General features: G+C 39.6%; 1 protein-coding gene across 1 annotated transcript in view; it reads left to right on the forward strand.

Annotated features, from left to right (window-relative positions):
• The window catches only part of EXOC6 (exocyst complex component 6), an 87,499-nt gene that overhangs the window by 69,200 nt on the left and 662 nt on the right, over positions 1–17,637 (forward strand). Inside the window, exon 21 of the mRNA XM_054382485.1 lies at positions 17,182–17,294. Within this exon, the coding sequence (XP_054238460.1) occupies positions 17,182–17,294 (113 nt within the window). The remainder of the gene's footprint in view (positions 1–17,181; positions 17,295–17,637) is intronic.

Consider the following 17,637-nt stretch of genomic DNA (forward strand, 5'->3'; position numbering starts at 1 on the left):
TAAGTCTTGAAAACTTCAGACTTTAAAGACAAAAGTAAGCCTGTCTTTCATAAGGCAACAGTTTGAATTTTTAATTGGCAAGTAGTACAGAATATTTAATCTTTCACTTCCTGAGGGAAATTATTGTTGAGACTTTTATCTTCACAGAGACTCTTTCACAATGCTGATTCCTTTTTTCTCGCCATGCACTCCCCAGCTTCTCTGAACAAGCCGAGGAGCATGCTACATCTGTAACATGAAGCCCAGCCTCAGGGTGCTGTGTAATGGGATTTGTGCTCCTCTAGTTTTGAGTGCAATGCTGCTTATTCAGCTCAAGGAAGGAGATCAGGTTTCAGGCATCAACGAAACAGGAGTTGTACCTCTGGATTTCAGACCACAGATCCTCACTTGGCTGGGGGAGGAAGGCTTGGCTTTCCCCTTCATAAACTCACTCTGCACGAAAGCAGGAGAAGCTCGAGTCTGTAAGCAAAACAGGGATGCTTCAAGACTCACTGACTCCTGTATTTGCATCATACAGAGGTAGCATGCATATGCATAGCTGTGTTCAAAACAGCACAGTTATTTGAGTATGATTGTATGCTAAGTGTGTGTTATCTGGCTTGCAGGGGGACACACAATGTCTTCTCAGCGTTCTTTATTCTTACAAGTAAATGGGAATTCTTCACACAAACATGACAATTTGTTTGTAAGCACTTATGTTCCCTAATGGAACATACCTTAGAGTTATCCTTTTCAGCTAAATTCTGTGAAGCCTGTAGGTAATCAGAGTAGGCTGAGATCACAAGTTGTGTGTTTTATTTATGAGGAAGATCTCAATCAGTGCTCTGTACACAGAAATAAGCCAGCTCATTACCGAGATGGGATTTATACTTGCCAGCTGGTAAGAATTAGGAAGCTTTGGAAACAAATGCACAGAAATTAGCAGTGGGGAGTCAAAACCAAACATGGCTTTGGATACACTTATCTTGATAAGGATTTGCAGAATCAAAGCAGGATGGCAAGTCAGTCACTTCCTGGCATTAGGTATTTTTACTCTGATACTGCAAGGACCCAAGAATATGCATGTGAGATACTAGGTGTATGTGTGTTCTTTGGGACATTAAATCATTCATCAAATTCACTGCAAAACAAATGGTATTCAGTTCATCATCTGAATGCCCCTTTCCAGCAGAGAACTGCAAATAATGTGCTGACAGTGTACCAAGTTTTTGCTCTAGATCCTGACCTACTGACAATGAGGGGTCATACCCAAAAGAAGTTTGAAAATCTCAAGTGTGCAAACGTTGTTCACTTCAGTAGTCCTCTCAATAACTTACTTAACTAAAATGATATATATATGGCCATTTAGCAGTAAGATATACTACTCCATCTACAGCAAAACCTGTAGCAGTTTCTCCAGAGGAAAGTATAGTAGATTGTGCACAAAAGACTGTCTAATGAAAGGTATAATGGCTAAACTGAACGTCATCTGCTAATTGACAGTAAAGAATGCTGTAGATACTTAAGCCATGGAAACTGTCAAAAATAATTTCTTGTTTTGATTTGGGGTGTTTTAAAGTTAATTCATTTAAGGGATACAATTCTCTTAGATCTCCACTTACCAAAACAGATATACACAAGAATTAGATGAGCTTACAAGAAATCTGTACTATGTATTTAGAAAATGACAGAACTCATAAAGCACTGACTCAGCCTGACTTAGAGACCTGCAGATAATAGCCTTCACATAAGAACATAAGCCTTACTTGAACAAGAGGAGGGGTTTTGTTGCTTTTAGGTGAGTTTATAATGTTTGGCAGTGAGACCAGAAATGTCATTTGTTAATCTCATTTGTCATATGCAGATGAAACACTTGATTTCCTAGAGCAGTGTAGGGGAGTCCCAGCTTCTAAATACTACCATCATAAAAATTACAAAAAGTTTCACTGGAGCAGTCAATCAAAGCAGGTATCAGAAAACCAAGAAAGGTAGGCAAGAGCTGCTGTCAGGACTATTTACATGGACATATCATGAGTCCCTATCTGAATGCAACTGTCACATTTAATCAGCTTCCAGATCTTCTTAGTCATCAGGACTTTCAACAAGACAAACTTTAGAAATAGTTAATTCATTCAAAACCTAGAGAGTAGTTGTTGTGATTAAAATTTCTTGTATCTAGAAGACCTTTTTGTTCAAGAAAGCTCATCCCAGAGTTACTGAGGAAATTCCTGTATGATCTTGACCTAGAAGACACTAAAATTGCATCCTTGGTAGTTGAAGTACATATCCCAATTATACCTTATTTGTAATGCCAGAACCCAAAGGCCTCAGTTTTCTTTGGTGAGACACTAAATTTCTTCAATAACTTGCATGTTACATGTCTGGGAGTACTTATGAAGCAGTCATTTCCAAGGATGTTATGAGAGAAAGCAGTAAATAGGTTTTATCTGGAGAAAGATTTCTTCTTTTGCGGAAGGACCTGTTGGTAGAAAAGTTTCAGAAGGTTCTCTTCCAGTTAATTTCTCAAGTAACAAATCTCTTGCTTGAATTAGAAGAAATTGATCCATTTGCCTGTAAATTCACTTAGCCTATATTTGTAAATTTCTGCTTACTCTTTCTTTGAGGCACTGATAAACATCCGATTCAGTGGAAGTTATTCAGTGGAATGAAGTTTCTCACTAATTTTCTTCTGCTAACACTTTTGTTCCCCATCTGATCTTCGCCTTTATCTTTGTCATGTAAGAAATCATGTAAACGCAAGAAAAGGAAGGTCTGGGTGCATGGCTTTCCTGAAGTTTGTGAACACATTATATCAAGTTGTTGTCTTCCTGCTGACAGCCAGTTTATGCAGGATCTCTAACATTGTGTCTGGGCCTTCTGTAGGCCTGAGCTGATGGATGGAGCTCAGTTTCAGAGCCCGAAGCTCCACAGGACTTCCTGTGAATCCTGTAGGTGGTATGTGGTTCCTATAAGTAATGTATGAGCACTGTTAATTGAACAATGGAAGAAGAAAATTATTGTTTACCTTCAAATTACTTGTTCTTTGTACTCTTTTAACATCTATGAGTTGTAGTCTCCCACCAGGGAGCTATGGGATGGGTAGCTACATTAGCATGTTCAATAATTTCTGGCACAAAATTGCTGTAGCCTTAGCTAAACTTGGTAGTATCATAGGTATGTATTATGTATTGGGCAACACTACTAACCCCTTAAGTCTACAGATTTGCCCTTAGTATTTTTTCAGTTGCATCAATCAACGCATTAAGGTTCCATCCCTTCTCTGAACTATGTCCATCACAGGCAGGAGCCAGAATATCCACCCCCCCCCCCTTTTTTTTTTCTCCACTTTTGCTAGTTTCTTCTATGAAAAAGGAAGTCAGTCCATCTCTTCTTTGGAAGTCACCAATGTAAATGTAGAATCTAGTAAAGTTAAATATTTTACAACAAGAAAACAAGAATTGTTCTCTGCTTCAGAACAGTAACAATGTAAGAAAGGAATTCCATAGCATAGTAAGGACTTTAGTAAGTGAAATGTAGTTAATGAATGTTTATTCATTTAGATTAGGAAAAAAGATCATATCTTCAAAAGTGCTTGTACTACATGTACCATACTGTGACACTGATCATCAGCTGGGTGTTAGAAATACAAACTGGAGAATATTGTTTTGACTGACTGCCTTCAGTCAGCCAGTGAAATTTGGAAGGAGAAACCGTTGTATTTTCTTTCTGTTAGCACAATGATACTAACAGGTGGCAGAAGAAATGAATTAATTTCATGCCATTATATAAACAACTAGTTTCTGAATGAACTAATTGTACTGTAAGCGACATGATGACAGAACTAGCATGTTCTTAGGCGTTGTTTATATCACACAAGCTTATACCATGTTAGCATATATGGCTTTTATGGGTGTGCCAGGTTTGGAGCTATTTGTCATTTTACAGGTTGCACTGTTTTAAAGGATATTGAGAAAACAAAGAAAGTTTGCATGGAAGATTCACATATAGGTTATGTTTTAGAATCGAAAGAAAAGCTCTTTCAGAGGACTGGAGCAGTAATAGTGAAGGAGCAGTACAACTTAGAAGACCCTGCAATCATTGAAAGAATGATGGTAGGAGAAAAAAAGAAGAATAAGAACAGAATTGCAAAGAAAAAAGTGAAAATAATAGTAGATGGGAGCAGCAGATAGTGGGGAGAAGAGAATAAAAAGTTAATTTATGCTTACAAATGTACTTATTTTTTCTTTATTCTTTTCTTTATGCTGAGACCTGTTAAGAACATTTCTTTTTTACGCAGTGTAAACTTGAAGAGATGTGGTTACCTGAAGGAACGAAAGAACTTTCAGTACACGGTTAATGGTGTACAAAGTCCAAGAAACCTTATTCCTAAGAGAATGCAAGCTTTCCTGGTTTCAGCGGTGTGCCTCCGGGAAATTGTTCCAGGAGGATACGCAATTAGCTCACACTTCTCCAGAGTGCACAGTGTAACATGATGCAGTTAAACCAGAAGACAGTTTTCATCTTCTGACCCTATGTCAAACGTGTCAGTTGAGTAGCTTACCTGAGATCTGTAAGAGAACATAGGCCATCAGATATTTTCCCATAGGAAGGAACGTGCAGTAGACAGACACAAACCCCACGGTTTAAAACCTGACTTATTTTTAAAGTAACAGAAAAAATGCTGAACTAGCCTTTGTAAGCAGCACAACCCAGTGCATTCAGATTCTCCCTTTTGCCAATCTAAAATTTAAATGCAGATTTTTGTACTTGTTTAGGATGTATGAGAAGGATGTTAAAAGTGTCTTTTTCATTTTAAGCACTAGCAAGATGTTAAGCCCTTCAGAAGGATGGACTTAGTAATATCATTGAAATACTCATCCAAATGATAGATTTGTAAATGTTAATATCTTCAGTGTAGTGTCTAAGTCTTGCATCCAGTGACAGGGATGATTATTTTAAAAGTTCACAGTGAAACAGAATAATATTGAATAATCCCTAGACAGAAATACACAGGTAACTGGGAGGGTTGGAGGAACTTGTATAACTGGTAGATTGAAAAGGCATAAACTGAAAACTCAAATGACAGTGTAAAACAGTCCCTGTAGCTTTAATTAAATAAAACCAATAATGCGATTTAAACTTCTTTGAGTTAAAATTACTTTAATAAGAGTGTTAATTACTAGAGGATTAACACTGCTTACATGTGATAATAGATGTGGTCAGTCAATAAAGGGTGAGAATAATGTTCGTTTAAGAAGCAAAAGAATCTAGCACAGGATTACTCACCAGAAAGGGATAACATTTCAAAGTGGCAAGTAAAATCAAGGGAAGATGTTTTCAAATTGCAGGAGGCATTAGAGGCTGAATTGTGCCATCATTACTCAGCAGAAGTTTCATGTATGCTGGGATCTGATGGAGCTAAAATACAGAGTTATTATTATAAATGACATACTACGTAGTTTGGAATTCTGTCTACGAGAGCAATTGTAACAATTTTTCAGATTAAACACTTTAAGAAAATGCTGTCCCCTGAGAAGTGAGGAGAAGAGGCATGTTTTAAAGGAAAAGGATCAACTTCTACGGAGAACAATTTCTTGAACATGTTTCTTAGAAAAGAATGTTGGACTATTGGCATTAAGCCATGGTTTGCAAACATAACAGCAGGAGAAGATATTTTGCAAAAAGCCGACAAAAAACAAATTCAGAGTTATCCAGGTTTCTTGTTACTGCAGCTTATAGGGCTCAAAAGTCTTTGCTAAGCCAAATTATCTAGGCAAGGAAAACAAAAAAGAAATACCAGGATTTTGTACAGTCTGTAGTATTTCCTAAACAATTTGAGAGTCGTCTGATAGATACAAATGTAGAAGTAAATGTCTTGCAGTGGATGAAGAGGAAAGTGAAGGTTGTCCAGGAAATAGTATAGAACTTTTCTCTAGTGATTTTGGCTTTGCTTTTAACTTGTCTATATTTACATTCCTGAGCTACTGATTGTGGAATTCCTTGTCCAGTGGTTCCCAGGTCTAGTATAGCTTTCCCTAAGGGATGTAACTTCATCTGCCATGAAGGATGGTTATACAGCCATACCCTGAATGCACTACTTTGGAAGAAATAACTGTTTACAGTAAACTTATGATAAGCACATCTGAAAGTGTATGCGCCTTGTGGATTGCACTGAATGTTTGTTTCCAAATGCAAACAAAATTATGTTGGTTTCTGGCTGTCAGTGGCTTTCCATGTGTTCTAACTCGACGCTCAAGATCAGCTGAAATACTTTATTGCACAGTTACTGTATTTGTATCTGCTTCTTGCAGAGGCTTTTCAAAGTGATACCTTGTGTATAAATTGTTGAGAGCTTTGATGGCCATCTGAAAGAAGAATCTGGAGCACTGACTGAGATTTATTTTATTTTATTTTATTTTATTCTATTTTATTTTATTTTATTTTATTTTAATTTATTTTATTTATGTCTGCAGCATTTTGAGAACCACACAAATCTTAAAAATAAACCAACCCAAAAAGTTACTGAAAAATAGGTAGACCATTGTGTTGGAACAAACTATTTCCCCCTGCCTACTGTAGAACCCCAGGTTACCTCAGTGGAGGTAATGTATTCCGTAGCACACACTAGACATCGTGGATCTCTGTGGAGACCAAATGTTACAGATTCAACAGATGCTCATAAACCTTATGGGCTGGATGTGTTTTCCTGTTAAGCTGGAAGCCTCAATCTCTGTAACAGTGGAATTTCTGTATTTTTCTTAGATTAATTTCCTTGGGTGCTTTGGTCCAAGTTAGGATATGACAAGAAATAACTCGAAAGCTAGAAGGCGGCAATATCCTGTTCTATGACTTGCAAATTCCCAATGGCCAGGTTGGCAGTTTCCTGGGTCAGTTCTGTGAGTTGCAGCATCACACAAAGAGCTGAGGTCTTCACCGCCTCTGTGAGCACAAGGCTAGCACCATGGAGCTGTGCCATGCTTGCTTGTCTTCCCATAGGAATCAGTTTACCTTCTCACTCCAGGGCCATGTATCTAAAACTTCTTTCTTCAATCCTAGAAGTGATCAGACTGTAATTATACTTGGGCAGGTCACTATGGATGTTTAGTTCTAGGGTACAGCAGCCTGACTTTATAGATTAGATGTGCACGTATACAAGCACAGTTTGGATTAGTTAGTTAAAAACAGCATTTGTCAGTTAGTGAGTTTTCATGGTATAGCATATACACTGACCTCTGATGAGACTGCAGGCATCTAGAGTTACCTCTATGAAATACTCCATAATTTTAACAGCTGAGATTATACTTTGAAAGTCTCTTTGGGGGCTGCACTTGTCACCCCTGCATGTAGTTTGAGTGTGTACGTCTCTGTGTCAGAAGCTCAAAAACAAAAAAGAAAGGTGAATGACCTGACCATTGCATAATACACAATTTTGAATCCACACAGTTTTTACCATTGACATAGTTTTATGCTTTGTGTACGGGCTAACGGGTTTGACAGGACCAATTTGGCCCAAGCCTGTGCCCTCTGGAGCCTGACTGTCTGCCAGGCTCCTGCCTTTCAAACTCTTCCCTGTTTCTAAACTCAAAAGACTTTTCTTCCTACTAGTCCAGCTTATTCTTTAATGGTGAACAGCAACATATTTCATAATAAACATTTGTAATTAAACAAATCTTCTTTGAAGATGTATTACTTGTTGCTCTATTGTGCATTACATAGGGCCTAGCTATTTATATTTGCCTCAGTGTCTGTTTTTCAGTGACTTTCTTCACACATTACATCTTGGGCTGCTTGAAGTTTTAATGGGATTTGTAAAAATTACACATGGTGAGTGGTTTTCTGGTTATAGTAACAGCAACAGTCTTGTTCACATGACTTCAAGAGAAGGCATCTTATTTTGTAGGCAAGCCTAAGCTCATTTAGGGTTCCAAAGAATGAAAATATATATTTGGGTTGCTTTTGAATATAACAAGACCAGGCACCTTTCAGAGTATACCTCAAGGTCCAGATTTCAGGGAAGAATTCTGCCCTTTGGAAGAGTTTAGGTTATAAAGAATTTATTTGAATATAAGTAACTTCTTTTTTTCTTAGTGTAACAACAATTCCCAGTGGTTCAGCTGTCATAACGTCTGAGTTTACACACACACTTATGAATGTGTTAAAGATTATATCTCAACGTTTAAGATAGTGACAGATATGATTTCCATGTATAAATCTGAAACAGATGGAAGCATTGAAATACAAAAGTTTTTCATTCTTGCGAACATTTAAATGTCCTAAATTTAGACAAAATTTCTAAATGTTTAGTGCCTTTAAAAAAAAAAAAAGAAGACATATTTTAATTCAGTGATTTAAAAACTGAAAGACATTGCCTTTTCTAACACAAACTACCCTCTCTTTGAAAACCCAGGGCTCAGTTTTCAAAGCACTGCGTAGGAATTTAGCCTGCGACCCCCATTGACACTAATGGGAATTGCATAGCCAAGACCCCATAACATCACTTTGAAAACTCATTTGTTATACCAATCCCAAAAAAGGGTAGCATAAACTATGGGGAGACATTTATAGATCAAGAGGTGAATTTACACTTTGAAATACAAGACTAAATTGTGTTATTCCAGTTATGTGATCAGTAGGAGGAATTTTAAAATTCACCACATTCACAAAATAAGTCACCAGGAGTAAACAAAAAAAAATATTTTGGCAAGTGGCAGGCAGACTTGCTAAAAAGGCTAACAAGGTGTTTGTCGGCAGTAACGAACACCTACTGACTAAGCGGTAATTGCATTTGGTTGGTATGATGTTATCCTACAGTTAGCAAACTCTGTCTTAGTTCCTTCTAAGATGGCCATAGATGTCTGTATTTTAAATATTTGTGTTGTTCTTTTGCAATCAGAAGATGTTTACAGCGAACAAGACTTGTCTTTGTCCAGTTCTGATTCTGGTCCTTCGTGTTTTAGTTCCAATCTAGTAAGTGCTTTCACGGTGTGCATGCTTTAATAAACAGGAAGATAACATTTAGTGAACTAATGGGGGTCTTATATTCATGTTCATGCAGAGGGTTTTTTTTGACAGTTTGTTGGAAATAAATGAATACCTGTGTAAGGTATAGTCATATGTACTTGTGCATAAAACACAAGCAAAGTCTAAAAAAGAAATTGTTGTGTAGCTGTGTTACCGCAGTGCTTATGAATCCCAGTCATGGACCGTGGCCCCATTATGCTGGGCAGAGTATAAATAGGGGTTTTAACAAAAGGAAGACAGTGCTGCCTCAGAGTTCACAAACTGATGAGATTATAGCTCCACTGAAAGGTTAACGTTATGTCAGAAATTATGAAACAGCAGTGATTCTGGTTGACGGGCTTTCTCTTCGGTCATCAAACTCATTTGTTCTTCTGAATACAAGGTGTGTACAGGTGCAGTGTGGTGTCCTTGGGGTGGGAAATATTGAGAAGCGAGACACTTCTGAGTGCTTTTTGTGAGTCTACCATGTTTAAAATGAAAAAGTCCCTTTCATCTTTGGAGCTTTTTGGCTCTGAACCTCAATAAAAGTAGTAATAATTGAAATATTCGTATATTTGCAATTCATTCATCTTTAGGCCTTAAATAGTACATAGCTAACAACAGTCATGGAGCTTTATTATTCTTGGTCAAAAGCCAACATCCTCAAGAAAAAAATCATCGTGTTATTTCTGTACTCTTTCCTAATACAACATTGGGTGTAGCTTGCAGCTGTATATGCCTAGCACTGTTCATTTCCCAGAAGAGTTCATCCGTATTCTAGGCTTTGGGATTTTTTTAATTAAAGAGGTCAAAATCCATTATATCAAAATTTCAAAGAATTTACCAATTAGCTGTAGTCCACGATGCCCAGCAGGTGGCTTTTATACTATTAAAGGGAGATTGTTTCCATCTCTGATCAAAGCGAAAACAAAACAAAAGAAAATATAGAATATTTTGCTGTACACAAGGCAAACCACATGCTGTGTAGTTTATAGGTGTGAGACTGTTGAGTCATACCATTTCAAGAAAAAAAATCTGTATATTTTCAGTGTTCCTCATGAGGATTTGAAAGGTAATGTCTAGATCTATTTAGATTACTGATTAGCTAAGGAGATTAGACAGCTTGCCATTTCCTAAAATGAAGATTTTTAACATCTTCTTAATTAAAAGTAAAAGTAAAAATGCACAATTGAGTAGATTAATGAAATTACTAGAAGTGAAATTGGGAAAAGCTAAGCATGCTGGAATGTGCACGACCCAAAAAAAAGTTCTAATTTGCACTTTTCAATGAATCTAAACTTCCCGATTTTTGCCTACTTAAAAAGAATGTTTGTGACCTTTTGACCCTTTTGTTATCCCTTACTCAGAAAGCCTTTATTCTGTAAGGCTTATGTATAAAAAAATAAAAAGAGCGTTAATGGCATAACAGTCCTTTCTGATCACTCTGTGTAAGATGTTTATGCAAAGTGTCAATAGAAGCAATTGGCCTAACAGTGTGACAACCTGCTTTGCTTGGAAATGGGCTAATCTCCTGTTTGGGTTATCCAGAGGTCAGGTAAGGATTTCTTTTCTTGCACTCCCCATAGTGCATGGGTACATAACCTGCAAATGCTGCATGGCACAAATCAGAAGCAACTGAGCCCAAGAATGCTACAAAGCTATCTTTTTTCCTGCCTTTTTTTTTTTCAATTTTGCCCTTTTTGCTTTCCCTGATTTTCTTTTCCCCCTCCTTCTTTTAATTTCTTTTGCTTCCTCATCCCATCCCAGAGAGTCTACTTGAGTATATAACACGTAAAGGTGACAGGGACTCTACCAATACCATTATCTGCTGCTTCATTTTGTTTTATTGATGGTGTTTTTTTTTCAAGTAGGCATCATCGTACTCTTTTCTGAAGTTCACGTAGAAATTTACTTTAAATCTCAGTCTTTGAGGGCTGCCCCTGCTGCCCTGTCACAGCAGGCCTGGAACTTAGTAAGTGCTCAGGCAAGCATAGCGGGCCAGGCAATGGGCCTTGGCGGGCTGCATGCTGTGAACTCCTGCCTCACTGAATCAGCTTCTGTGTGTTTTTATAACTGCCTTTTTTTTTCCCTGTTAATTATGCCCCAAGGCTGTGGAAAGACAGCATTTATCTGTTTCAACAGACTAAGCAGCAAGTGTTCTGACATGTTTATCAGGCAAATTGTACCTGACAAAAGGTAATTACACATGCAATCAGGTCCAGAAGTAACTGGGCGATTAGGGGTTAATAAACTGTTTAGCATAAGAAATATTCAGCTTGTGAGCAAGGAGAGTGGACTAGAAGGACATAAATGACAGTGATACCTTATTAGAATTACTTTTCTTTGGATGGAATATTTGACTTTACAGAAAGGTAAGCAGTATATTAAGTGAACAACTCCTCATTTTTATTTCCAGCTCCTGAATCACTTGTGCCTATTGTACACCCAAAGCTATTTGCTGAAAACTTGCTACTTCAGAAGAGATAACAGCATCATTCCAACCCATACTAAGCTACCTTAGGATTTTTGTAGTGTTACCAACACAATTGCAATTGTTTAGTGGACAAAGCTCTGATCTCCTTGTCTCTGTGGCTGTGTTGACTCTGCATAGCTAGTTCCCAAAGTTGCTTTTGCTTCCAAGATCATTCCTGACAGTTGCTCAAAAGTAAAAAGGAAAAGGCATCTCTATGATATTTGGTGATGTGACAAGAGGCTCAAACAGCATTGAAAGGGCTGGATGGTTGATTCCAGCAGTTCCCAATGCACAAAATTCTCAAACAATTACAAAATGGCCTAAATACAGAACTACAGCTGATCTTCTCAAGGCTTTAGGTAATATAAAACAAAGCTTTACTGATCAACGATTAGCAGTAATTTCTGTCCGAACTTGGCTATATCATCTAGATAATATCATCTAGATACTGGGGAAAAAGTGAAAGTATTGACATTGAAGAATAGGTGCAAGAATTCTATCCCTAAAATCTTGAGAATTTTTTCCCCCATAGCATCAATGTAATGTTTTGTGTTAACCAAACCCATTAGCTAGCAAGGTCTGAAATTAGGACCTCTTTTAAAAACAACAACAAAAAGTAGTTTAGTATCTTTTACAATGAAATTGTTGTGTTCAAAAGAAAAGTCTTCTAATAGCAATGTTATCTATATAAAGTACGATATGAGTATAACCTTTTATCTAAGTATATATAAACACCTTTTTTCCCCAACTGGTGTTTATTTTGAGTAGAAAGAGCTAATGTTGTACATAAAAGGCATTCAGAAAATACATAGACATGAACAAAAAGTTAGAAAATCAAAGTATTGTAGGGCATAATTCAAAATGCAACTGCAGAACCAGAGGCTTAAGTTATCTATAATTTTAGAAGTATATATGTAACTAATAAAATGATGCTTTGAGAAGGCAACACTGCCTACAGTAGGCAATTCCTACAGGAACATGCTGCTCTCAGCTTATCAGCCCTGATAGTTCCAAGATGTTGAATAAAACACCTTCTATCACACCTTTAGAAGAGGCAAGTCGTTTAAATAAGGCAGAAGTGTATACCCTATCCATCTTGTAAGGGTAAATAAATGGACAGTCTATTGTATGTACTATTGTACACTCTAACTTGTATACTAAGAAAGGATAAATCTTGTTCTGTTGGTTGGTGTGGTGTTGTTTTTTGGATTGGTTTGGTTTTGTTTTTTCTTCCTTTCTTTTGGTAACAACTCAAATACACACACAGCTACACACACTTCTCTGCAAATTATTTCTAGTCAGAAGGGTTTCCCTTGCTCCTAGGGAAGCACGTTCTGCTTCATTATAAAGTTCTCAGGTATAGCATTGCCTGTCTTAACTTATTTTTCATAGCTGTCATGGGATAAATAGAGTATACAACAGTGCCATTGTTCTTGTGTAGTAGAGTACCTATATCTATCTTATTAGGTGCTTCACAGCATTTCAGCTGTGTGATAAACTGGTTGTGATAGAGCACCTTTGGATGGCTTCTTATCTGGGGCTGTACACCTGACTAACAGCTAATGGTCTGCACTGTCTCCACACTCTGAGTAGCAAGAGAGTTTCTTTCTGTTCACTTTCAAATATTTCCCATATAAGTTAATGCATGTGCAAAATAAACATCTTTCCTACTGAAATTTTAAGGCAAAGAATGCACACTCTAACCTCAAAAGAGACACAGCCAACAGCATCAGTGTGATGTACTACACTGTGGATTTTGATTGATTTTTGAGGCAGGAAAATATTTTTTGCCAGGACCTGCAGTGTGTACATATTGCTCTTACAACAGTGCGTGTCAGTGTGGATTATTCCTTGCTGAACAACACAACTCATTTTCAGTTACAGCCTTGGTAACAGTGACAAGTTTAATGAATAAAATAGTAGTAGCAAAATGTTTTAATTTGGCCTTTAATAAGTTGATTCTAGTTGCCACAATAAGGACTACTGTCACAGATACAGCAAATTCTTCTGTATTTCATGCTTCACAATTGAGAAGCTGTAGGGTGAGCACACCTGAACTTAAATGCATGGGGTTTGCTGATACTATTTGGGGCAAAATTATTGCTTTTACAATTAGACTTGCCCTTGATACAATTTTTCCATTTTAAAATAAAAACAAGCTACCAAATTATTAGATAGACCAGTGCTTCATTGTAAATTTTGCCCTCCCCAAGATGATGTTCAAATCAGATGAAGTAAGCCAAATATTTTTTTGCATCTTTGAATGAACAGACAATCTTCCAGATTAAATACCTGTGGCAAAGACAGTCCTGCTTTCACCGAGGTTGTTCGTTATGAAGAAAAGTAATTAAAGTGCTTCACTTCAATAAGGCACATGTTTTTGTCTCAAAAGGCAGAAAGGAGCAGAGTAGCCAAAGGTAACACAGACTGTAGGGTTGATAACGCTGCAACGTGGCTGCAGGAATTGAGGTGAATTTGGGGTTGTGCTCAAAGATGCACACACGTGTGATGATCCTAAGACTAGCAGTTCATTACTGCTAGACTAGCAGTTCATTACTGCTAGACTGTCCTTGCCATTGGCTGCTTGCCAGCCTGCTCCTCTTACAAAGTGCTTGCATTGACTGTACATCCGCCAAGTGCCAAGTCAGATGCAGGTGATATGAATGGCCAGGACACAGATCCAAAGAGCTGCACACCAGGCAGCTCTTGCCCACCCACAGTGTACAGTACGTGCTGTCAAAACCCATTATGTACAGCAATATGCTACAGCACAGAACTGCGGCTGTGAGAGGGACAAAAATGTATGATGCATAATTGTGCACAGCAGCAGTCTGGTCTCCACCAGTGTCTGCAGCTCCCTGTCATGATTACTTCAGCAGCAGGGCAGGTTTGTCACACTGCAGCCTCTGATTGCAGGCACAAAAGGAGGGAAAGGAGCTATGACTGAATGGCATGTGTCATTTGTCTTTCATATTACCTGCCACATGTCACAACAGCTACTTTAGCTTAGGAGATTTATTAGCTTGAGGCTGGTTGTGTGCAGCTCTTTGATCAAGTGTGGAGCAGGGAGGAGGCTCTGGGTACATCCCTCTTGCTGACAGTATCTCACCAAGTGTTCCCTCTTCAGAGCCAGGACTGTCTCGCTGTACATAGAATATGCTTAATGTTCTCTTGGGACATTGTTCTACTTGATGTGTTGAAGAGCAACAGACTCCATGGTCTGCTTAGAGCCCTAAATGCCTACCTGTGTTTGGTCAGGTGACAAATGAGGTTGTAATCTTCCACCCCTCACTATCACTGAGACGATGTCAGTATGGCATGAAAATATCTTGTGATATTGCCAAGAAAGTTTCTATGAACTTGCCAGCACTGTAATTGTATTAATCATCAATGGCTTTTGGCCACATGTTACTAACAGGATGCAGAGCTTCAGGACTGGTTAGGATTTAGCCAGAATTCTTGAGTTCAATGTTACAGTAGGGATAAGAAATGAAATCTTTTATCTTTGATTTACTGAGCACATCTGCTGTAGGAGCATTGGCATGGTTCTTTCTTAAGGACCATCTCCCATGTGGAGGGCATGACAAATGGCATTGTAATTAGCAATAATTTATTGATATATTCTGCTTGCTTCTCTTTAAGAGAGAGAGAGAACATGAAGTCTCCAGATTGTATAGCTTGGGTTCCTGTGGTTGTTAGCTTTATCCTCACAGCCTGTGTTATGCATCTGCCTGTCATATCTTTACACTTTTTTGATTGTGCATTTGAATATATAATACAGCCTCTACCAGGACTACCGACTATGGTAGCACAGGTAATAAAAAATGATGAACAACATCCAGCAGCCACTAATTCCTGAGTTATCAGAGCCTTCCCAAGTCTGTTTGCTTAGTGACTAAAGTCATGTTCTCTTCAGCTCTGTAGAAAAATTGATGGTTCTCACCTGAGCAAGCACTTTGTGAGAAAGAACTGTTTGCATTTGACCTTGACAGCTATCATGGATATTTAGTCAGCAGAGAATGAAATAGCCTCCTTGCTTTATATACACCTTTCACCCATATGAGACACTTAAACGTGAAATCTAGATGTCACTGAGGTTTGTAATGGTCCCTGGAGGACTTTGGAATGACAGAGCACTAACTGTGTCAGAAGTCTATTATGAAGCCAGGAAATAGTACTATGTAATCATAAAAGGCTATGCTACAAATATGGAAAGAGCAAGTAATTAGAAAATAATTTATTTAAATTATATGCTTTATTTGGGAAAAAAAAACAAACAACAAACCTAGAAAACAACAACAAAAACAAAACAACATAAGGAAGGGGTTAGGAAGTGGAAAAATGTGGAGAAAAGAGGCATATGAATTTGAAGTTCTGAAGACTGGTTATATGCTTTTATTTTGTATTCAAATTGGTGTTATAATTTTGGGGATGAGCATTACTGGAGAACCATAATGTTTTGTCGGACTGAGAAGTTTGAGTCGGGAAGGTTTTTGGAGGGGCTGTCCTCTTAGCATAGTCTGAGAAGTCAAAAGAGCAGGTACCTGCTGCAGCTCTGCCTGTGGGAGCCAGAGCCAGTGCTGCTGTGCCCTGGCTATAACAGCTCTCGTCTGGCTTAGCAGAAGCAAATGTGTAGAGTGAACAGGGTTCTTTATTTAAATGGGAAAATGATACAATTTGTAGTAGCCTGTTATGTGAACGGAGTATTAGTGAACAGGGTTCTTTATTTAAATAGCAAATTGTGATTTGTGATAGCCTGGTATGTTTCCTAAAATGGTTTTGTTATAGAAAGTCTTGCTCCCCTCTGCCTCCCCAGCATTATGGATGTAGCAGGGCCTCTAGGTTACACTGAGGACCCAGATCAGCAGAGCAGCCATGGGCACTGTGAGCAGCGGCAAAGTGTTGCCAATGGTTGCCCACACTTACTTTAACAGTAGGTTTGCTAACACCGGACAGCCTGAGAATGAGTCAGCTTTTAGCCCTCAGCAGCAGCACAAGGCCGGGCGTTAGACACAGGGGGGAACCTAGGGGTGCCCTGCCATTGACGTCAATGGGAATGGGGCCCACAAGGTGGCAAAGGCTTCACTGAGCGAGTGGGGCTGCCTGTGCCCTGGCCTGGGGCAGCCTGGGCAGGATGCCCAGTGGTGTCTGGCCTGCACCCTGCAACAGTGGAGGGAGAATTAGGCTTAAGGGCTGCAAGGATGCTGGCTGCTGGATGTTAGGCATTGTGTCCGTTTGTAAAAGCTGGCTGTTTTGTTGAACAGCAGCTCTGAGACTGAGTCAAAGGCCCCATTCGAACCTGTGGCTAGATCCAGGACTGTGCTTGAAGGCTCTTTGTTCTCCTGTTTAAGTGTTTGGGATTTGTTTTGGCCAGAGGTGCACCCAGGGTTTAGGGATGAGTCATGGGGACCTGGAGAGTGCAGGGAGGGTTGTTAAAATTAACGCAGCTGACACTACCTGAACCTTTGGTTTAAATTATTGTGAGGAGACACGATTATCCCATTCTCTGTCCTCACGGTAAAGCAAGCTCCCAAAACAGCCTTTAGCATACCCGGGATGAGTACCCATAGCTGCCTCCCAGCGCACAGAGGGAGGGGGGAAGGCAATAAAAAAGGAAATGGGCAGGTGAAGGGGCTCCCGGCTAGGAGCTGCGGCAGGGCCCGGGCTAGGCAGGCGCCTCCTCCCCTCGGAGCCGCTCCGTGCTACCTCACCCGCCTCTCCCCCTCCAGCTCCTGGACCTCTTCATGGTGTGGGACTGGTCCACCTACCTGGCTGACTACGGGCAGGCCACCTCCAAATACCTGCGGGTCAACCCAAGCACAGCCCTTACGCTCCTGGAGAAGTAAGTGCGGGGGCCGGGTCTGCCTATATGGGCGTGCGGGCGTCGGCGGGACCGGCGCTCTCAGCCCGGCATCCCAGGGGCGGCTGCAGGGCCGGGGCCGCCCTCACGGGAGCTGCTGTGGCGGTCAGAGCCCCGCGGCAGCGCGTCGCTGTCCTGGTGCCGAGAACGGCGAGCGGTGCCGGAGCACCGGTAGCAGCGGGTGGCTGCCCGAGTTGACGCTTTCGAGAAGGCAAACGCGGGGTTTTGGCTATGATAAAGCCAGTGCGACCCTTCTGTCTGGACCGGCTAGCGGGTTTGGGGAGGGTGCGATGCCACCCAGCTGAGTGTCACCCTGCTTGTAAAA

The sequence above is a fragment of the Indicator indicator genome, chromosome 7 (genome assembly GCF_027791375.1).
Source record: "Indicator indicator isolate 239-I01 chromosome 7, UM_Iind_1.1, whole genome shotgun sequence".
In the NCBI taxonomy this organism is placed as follows: Eukaryota; Metazoa; Chordata; class Aves; order Piciformes; family Indicatoridae; genus Indicator; species Indicator indicator.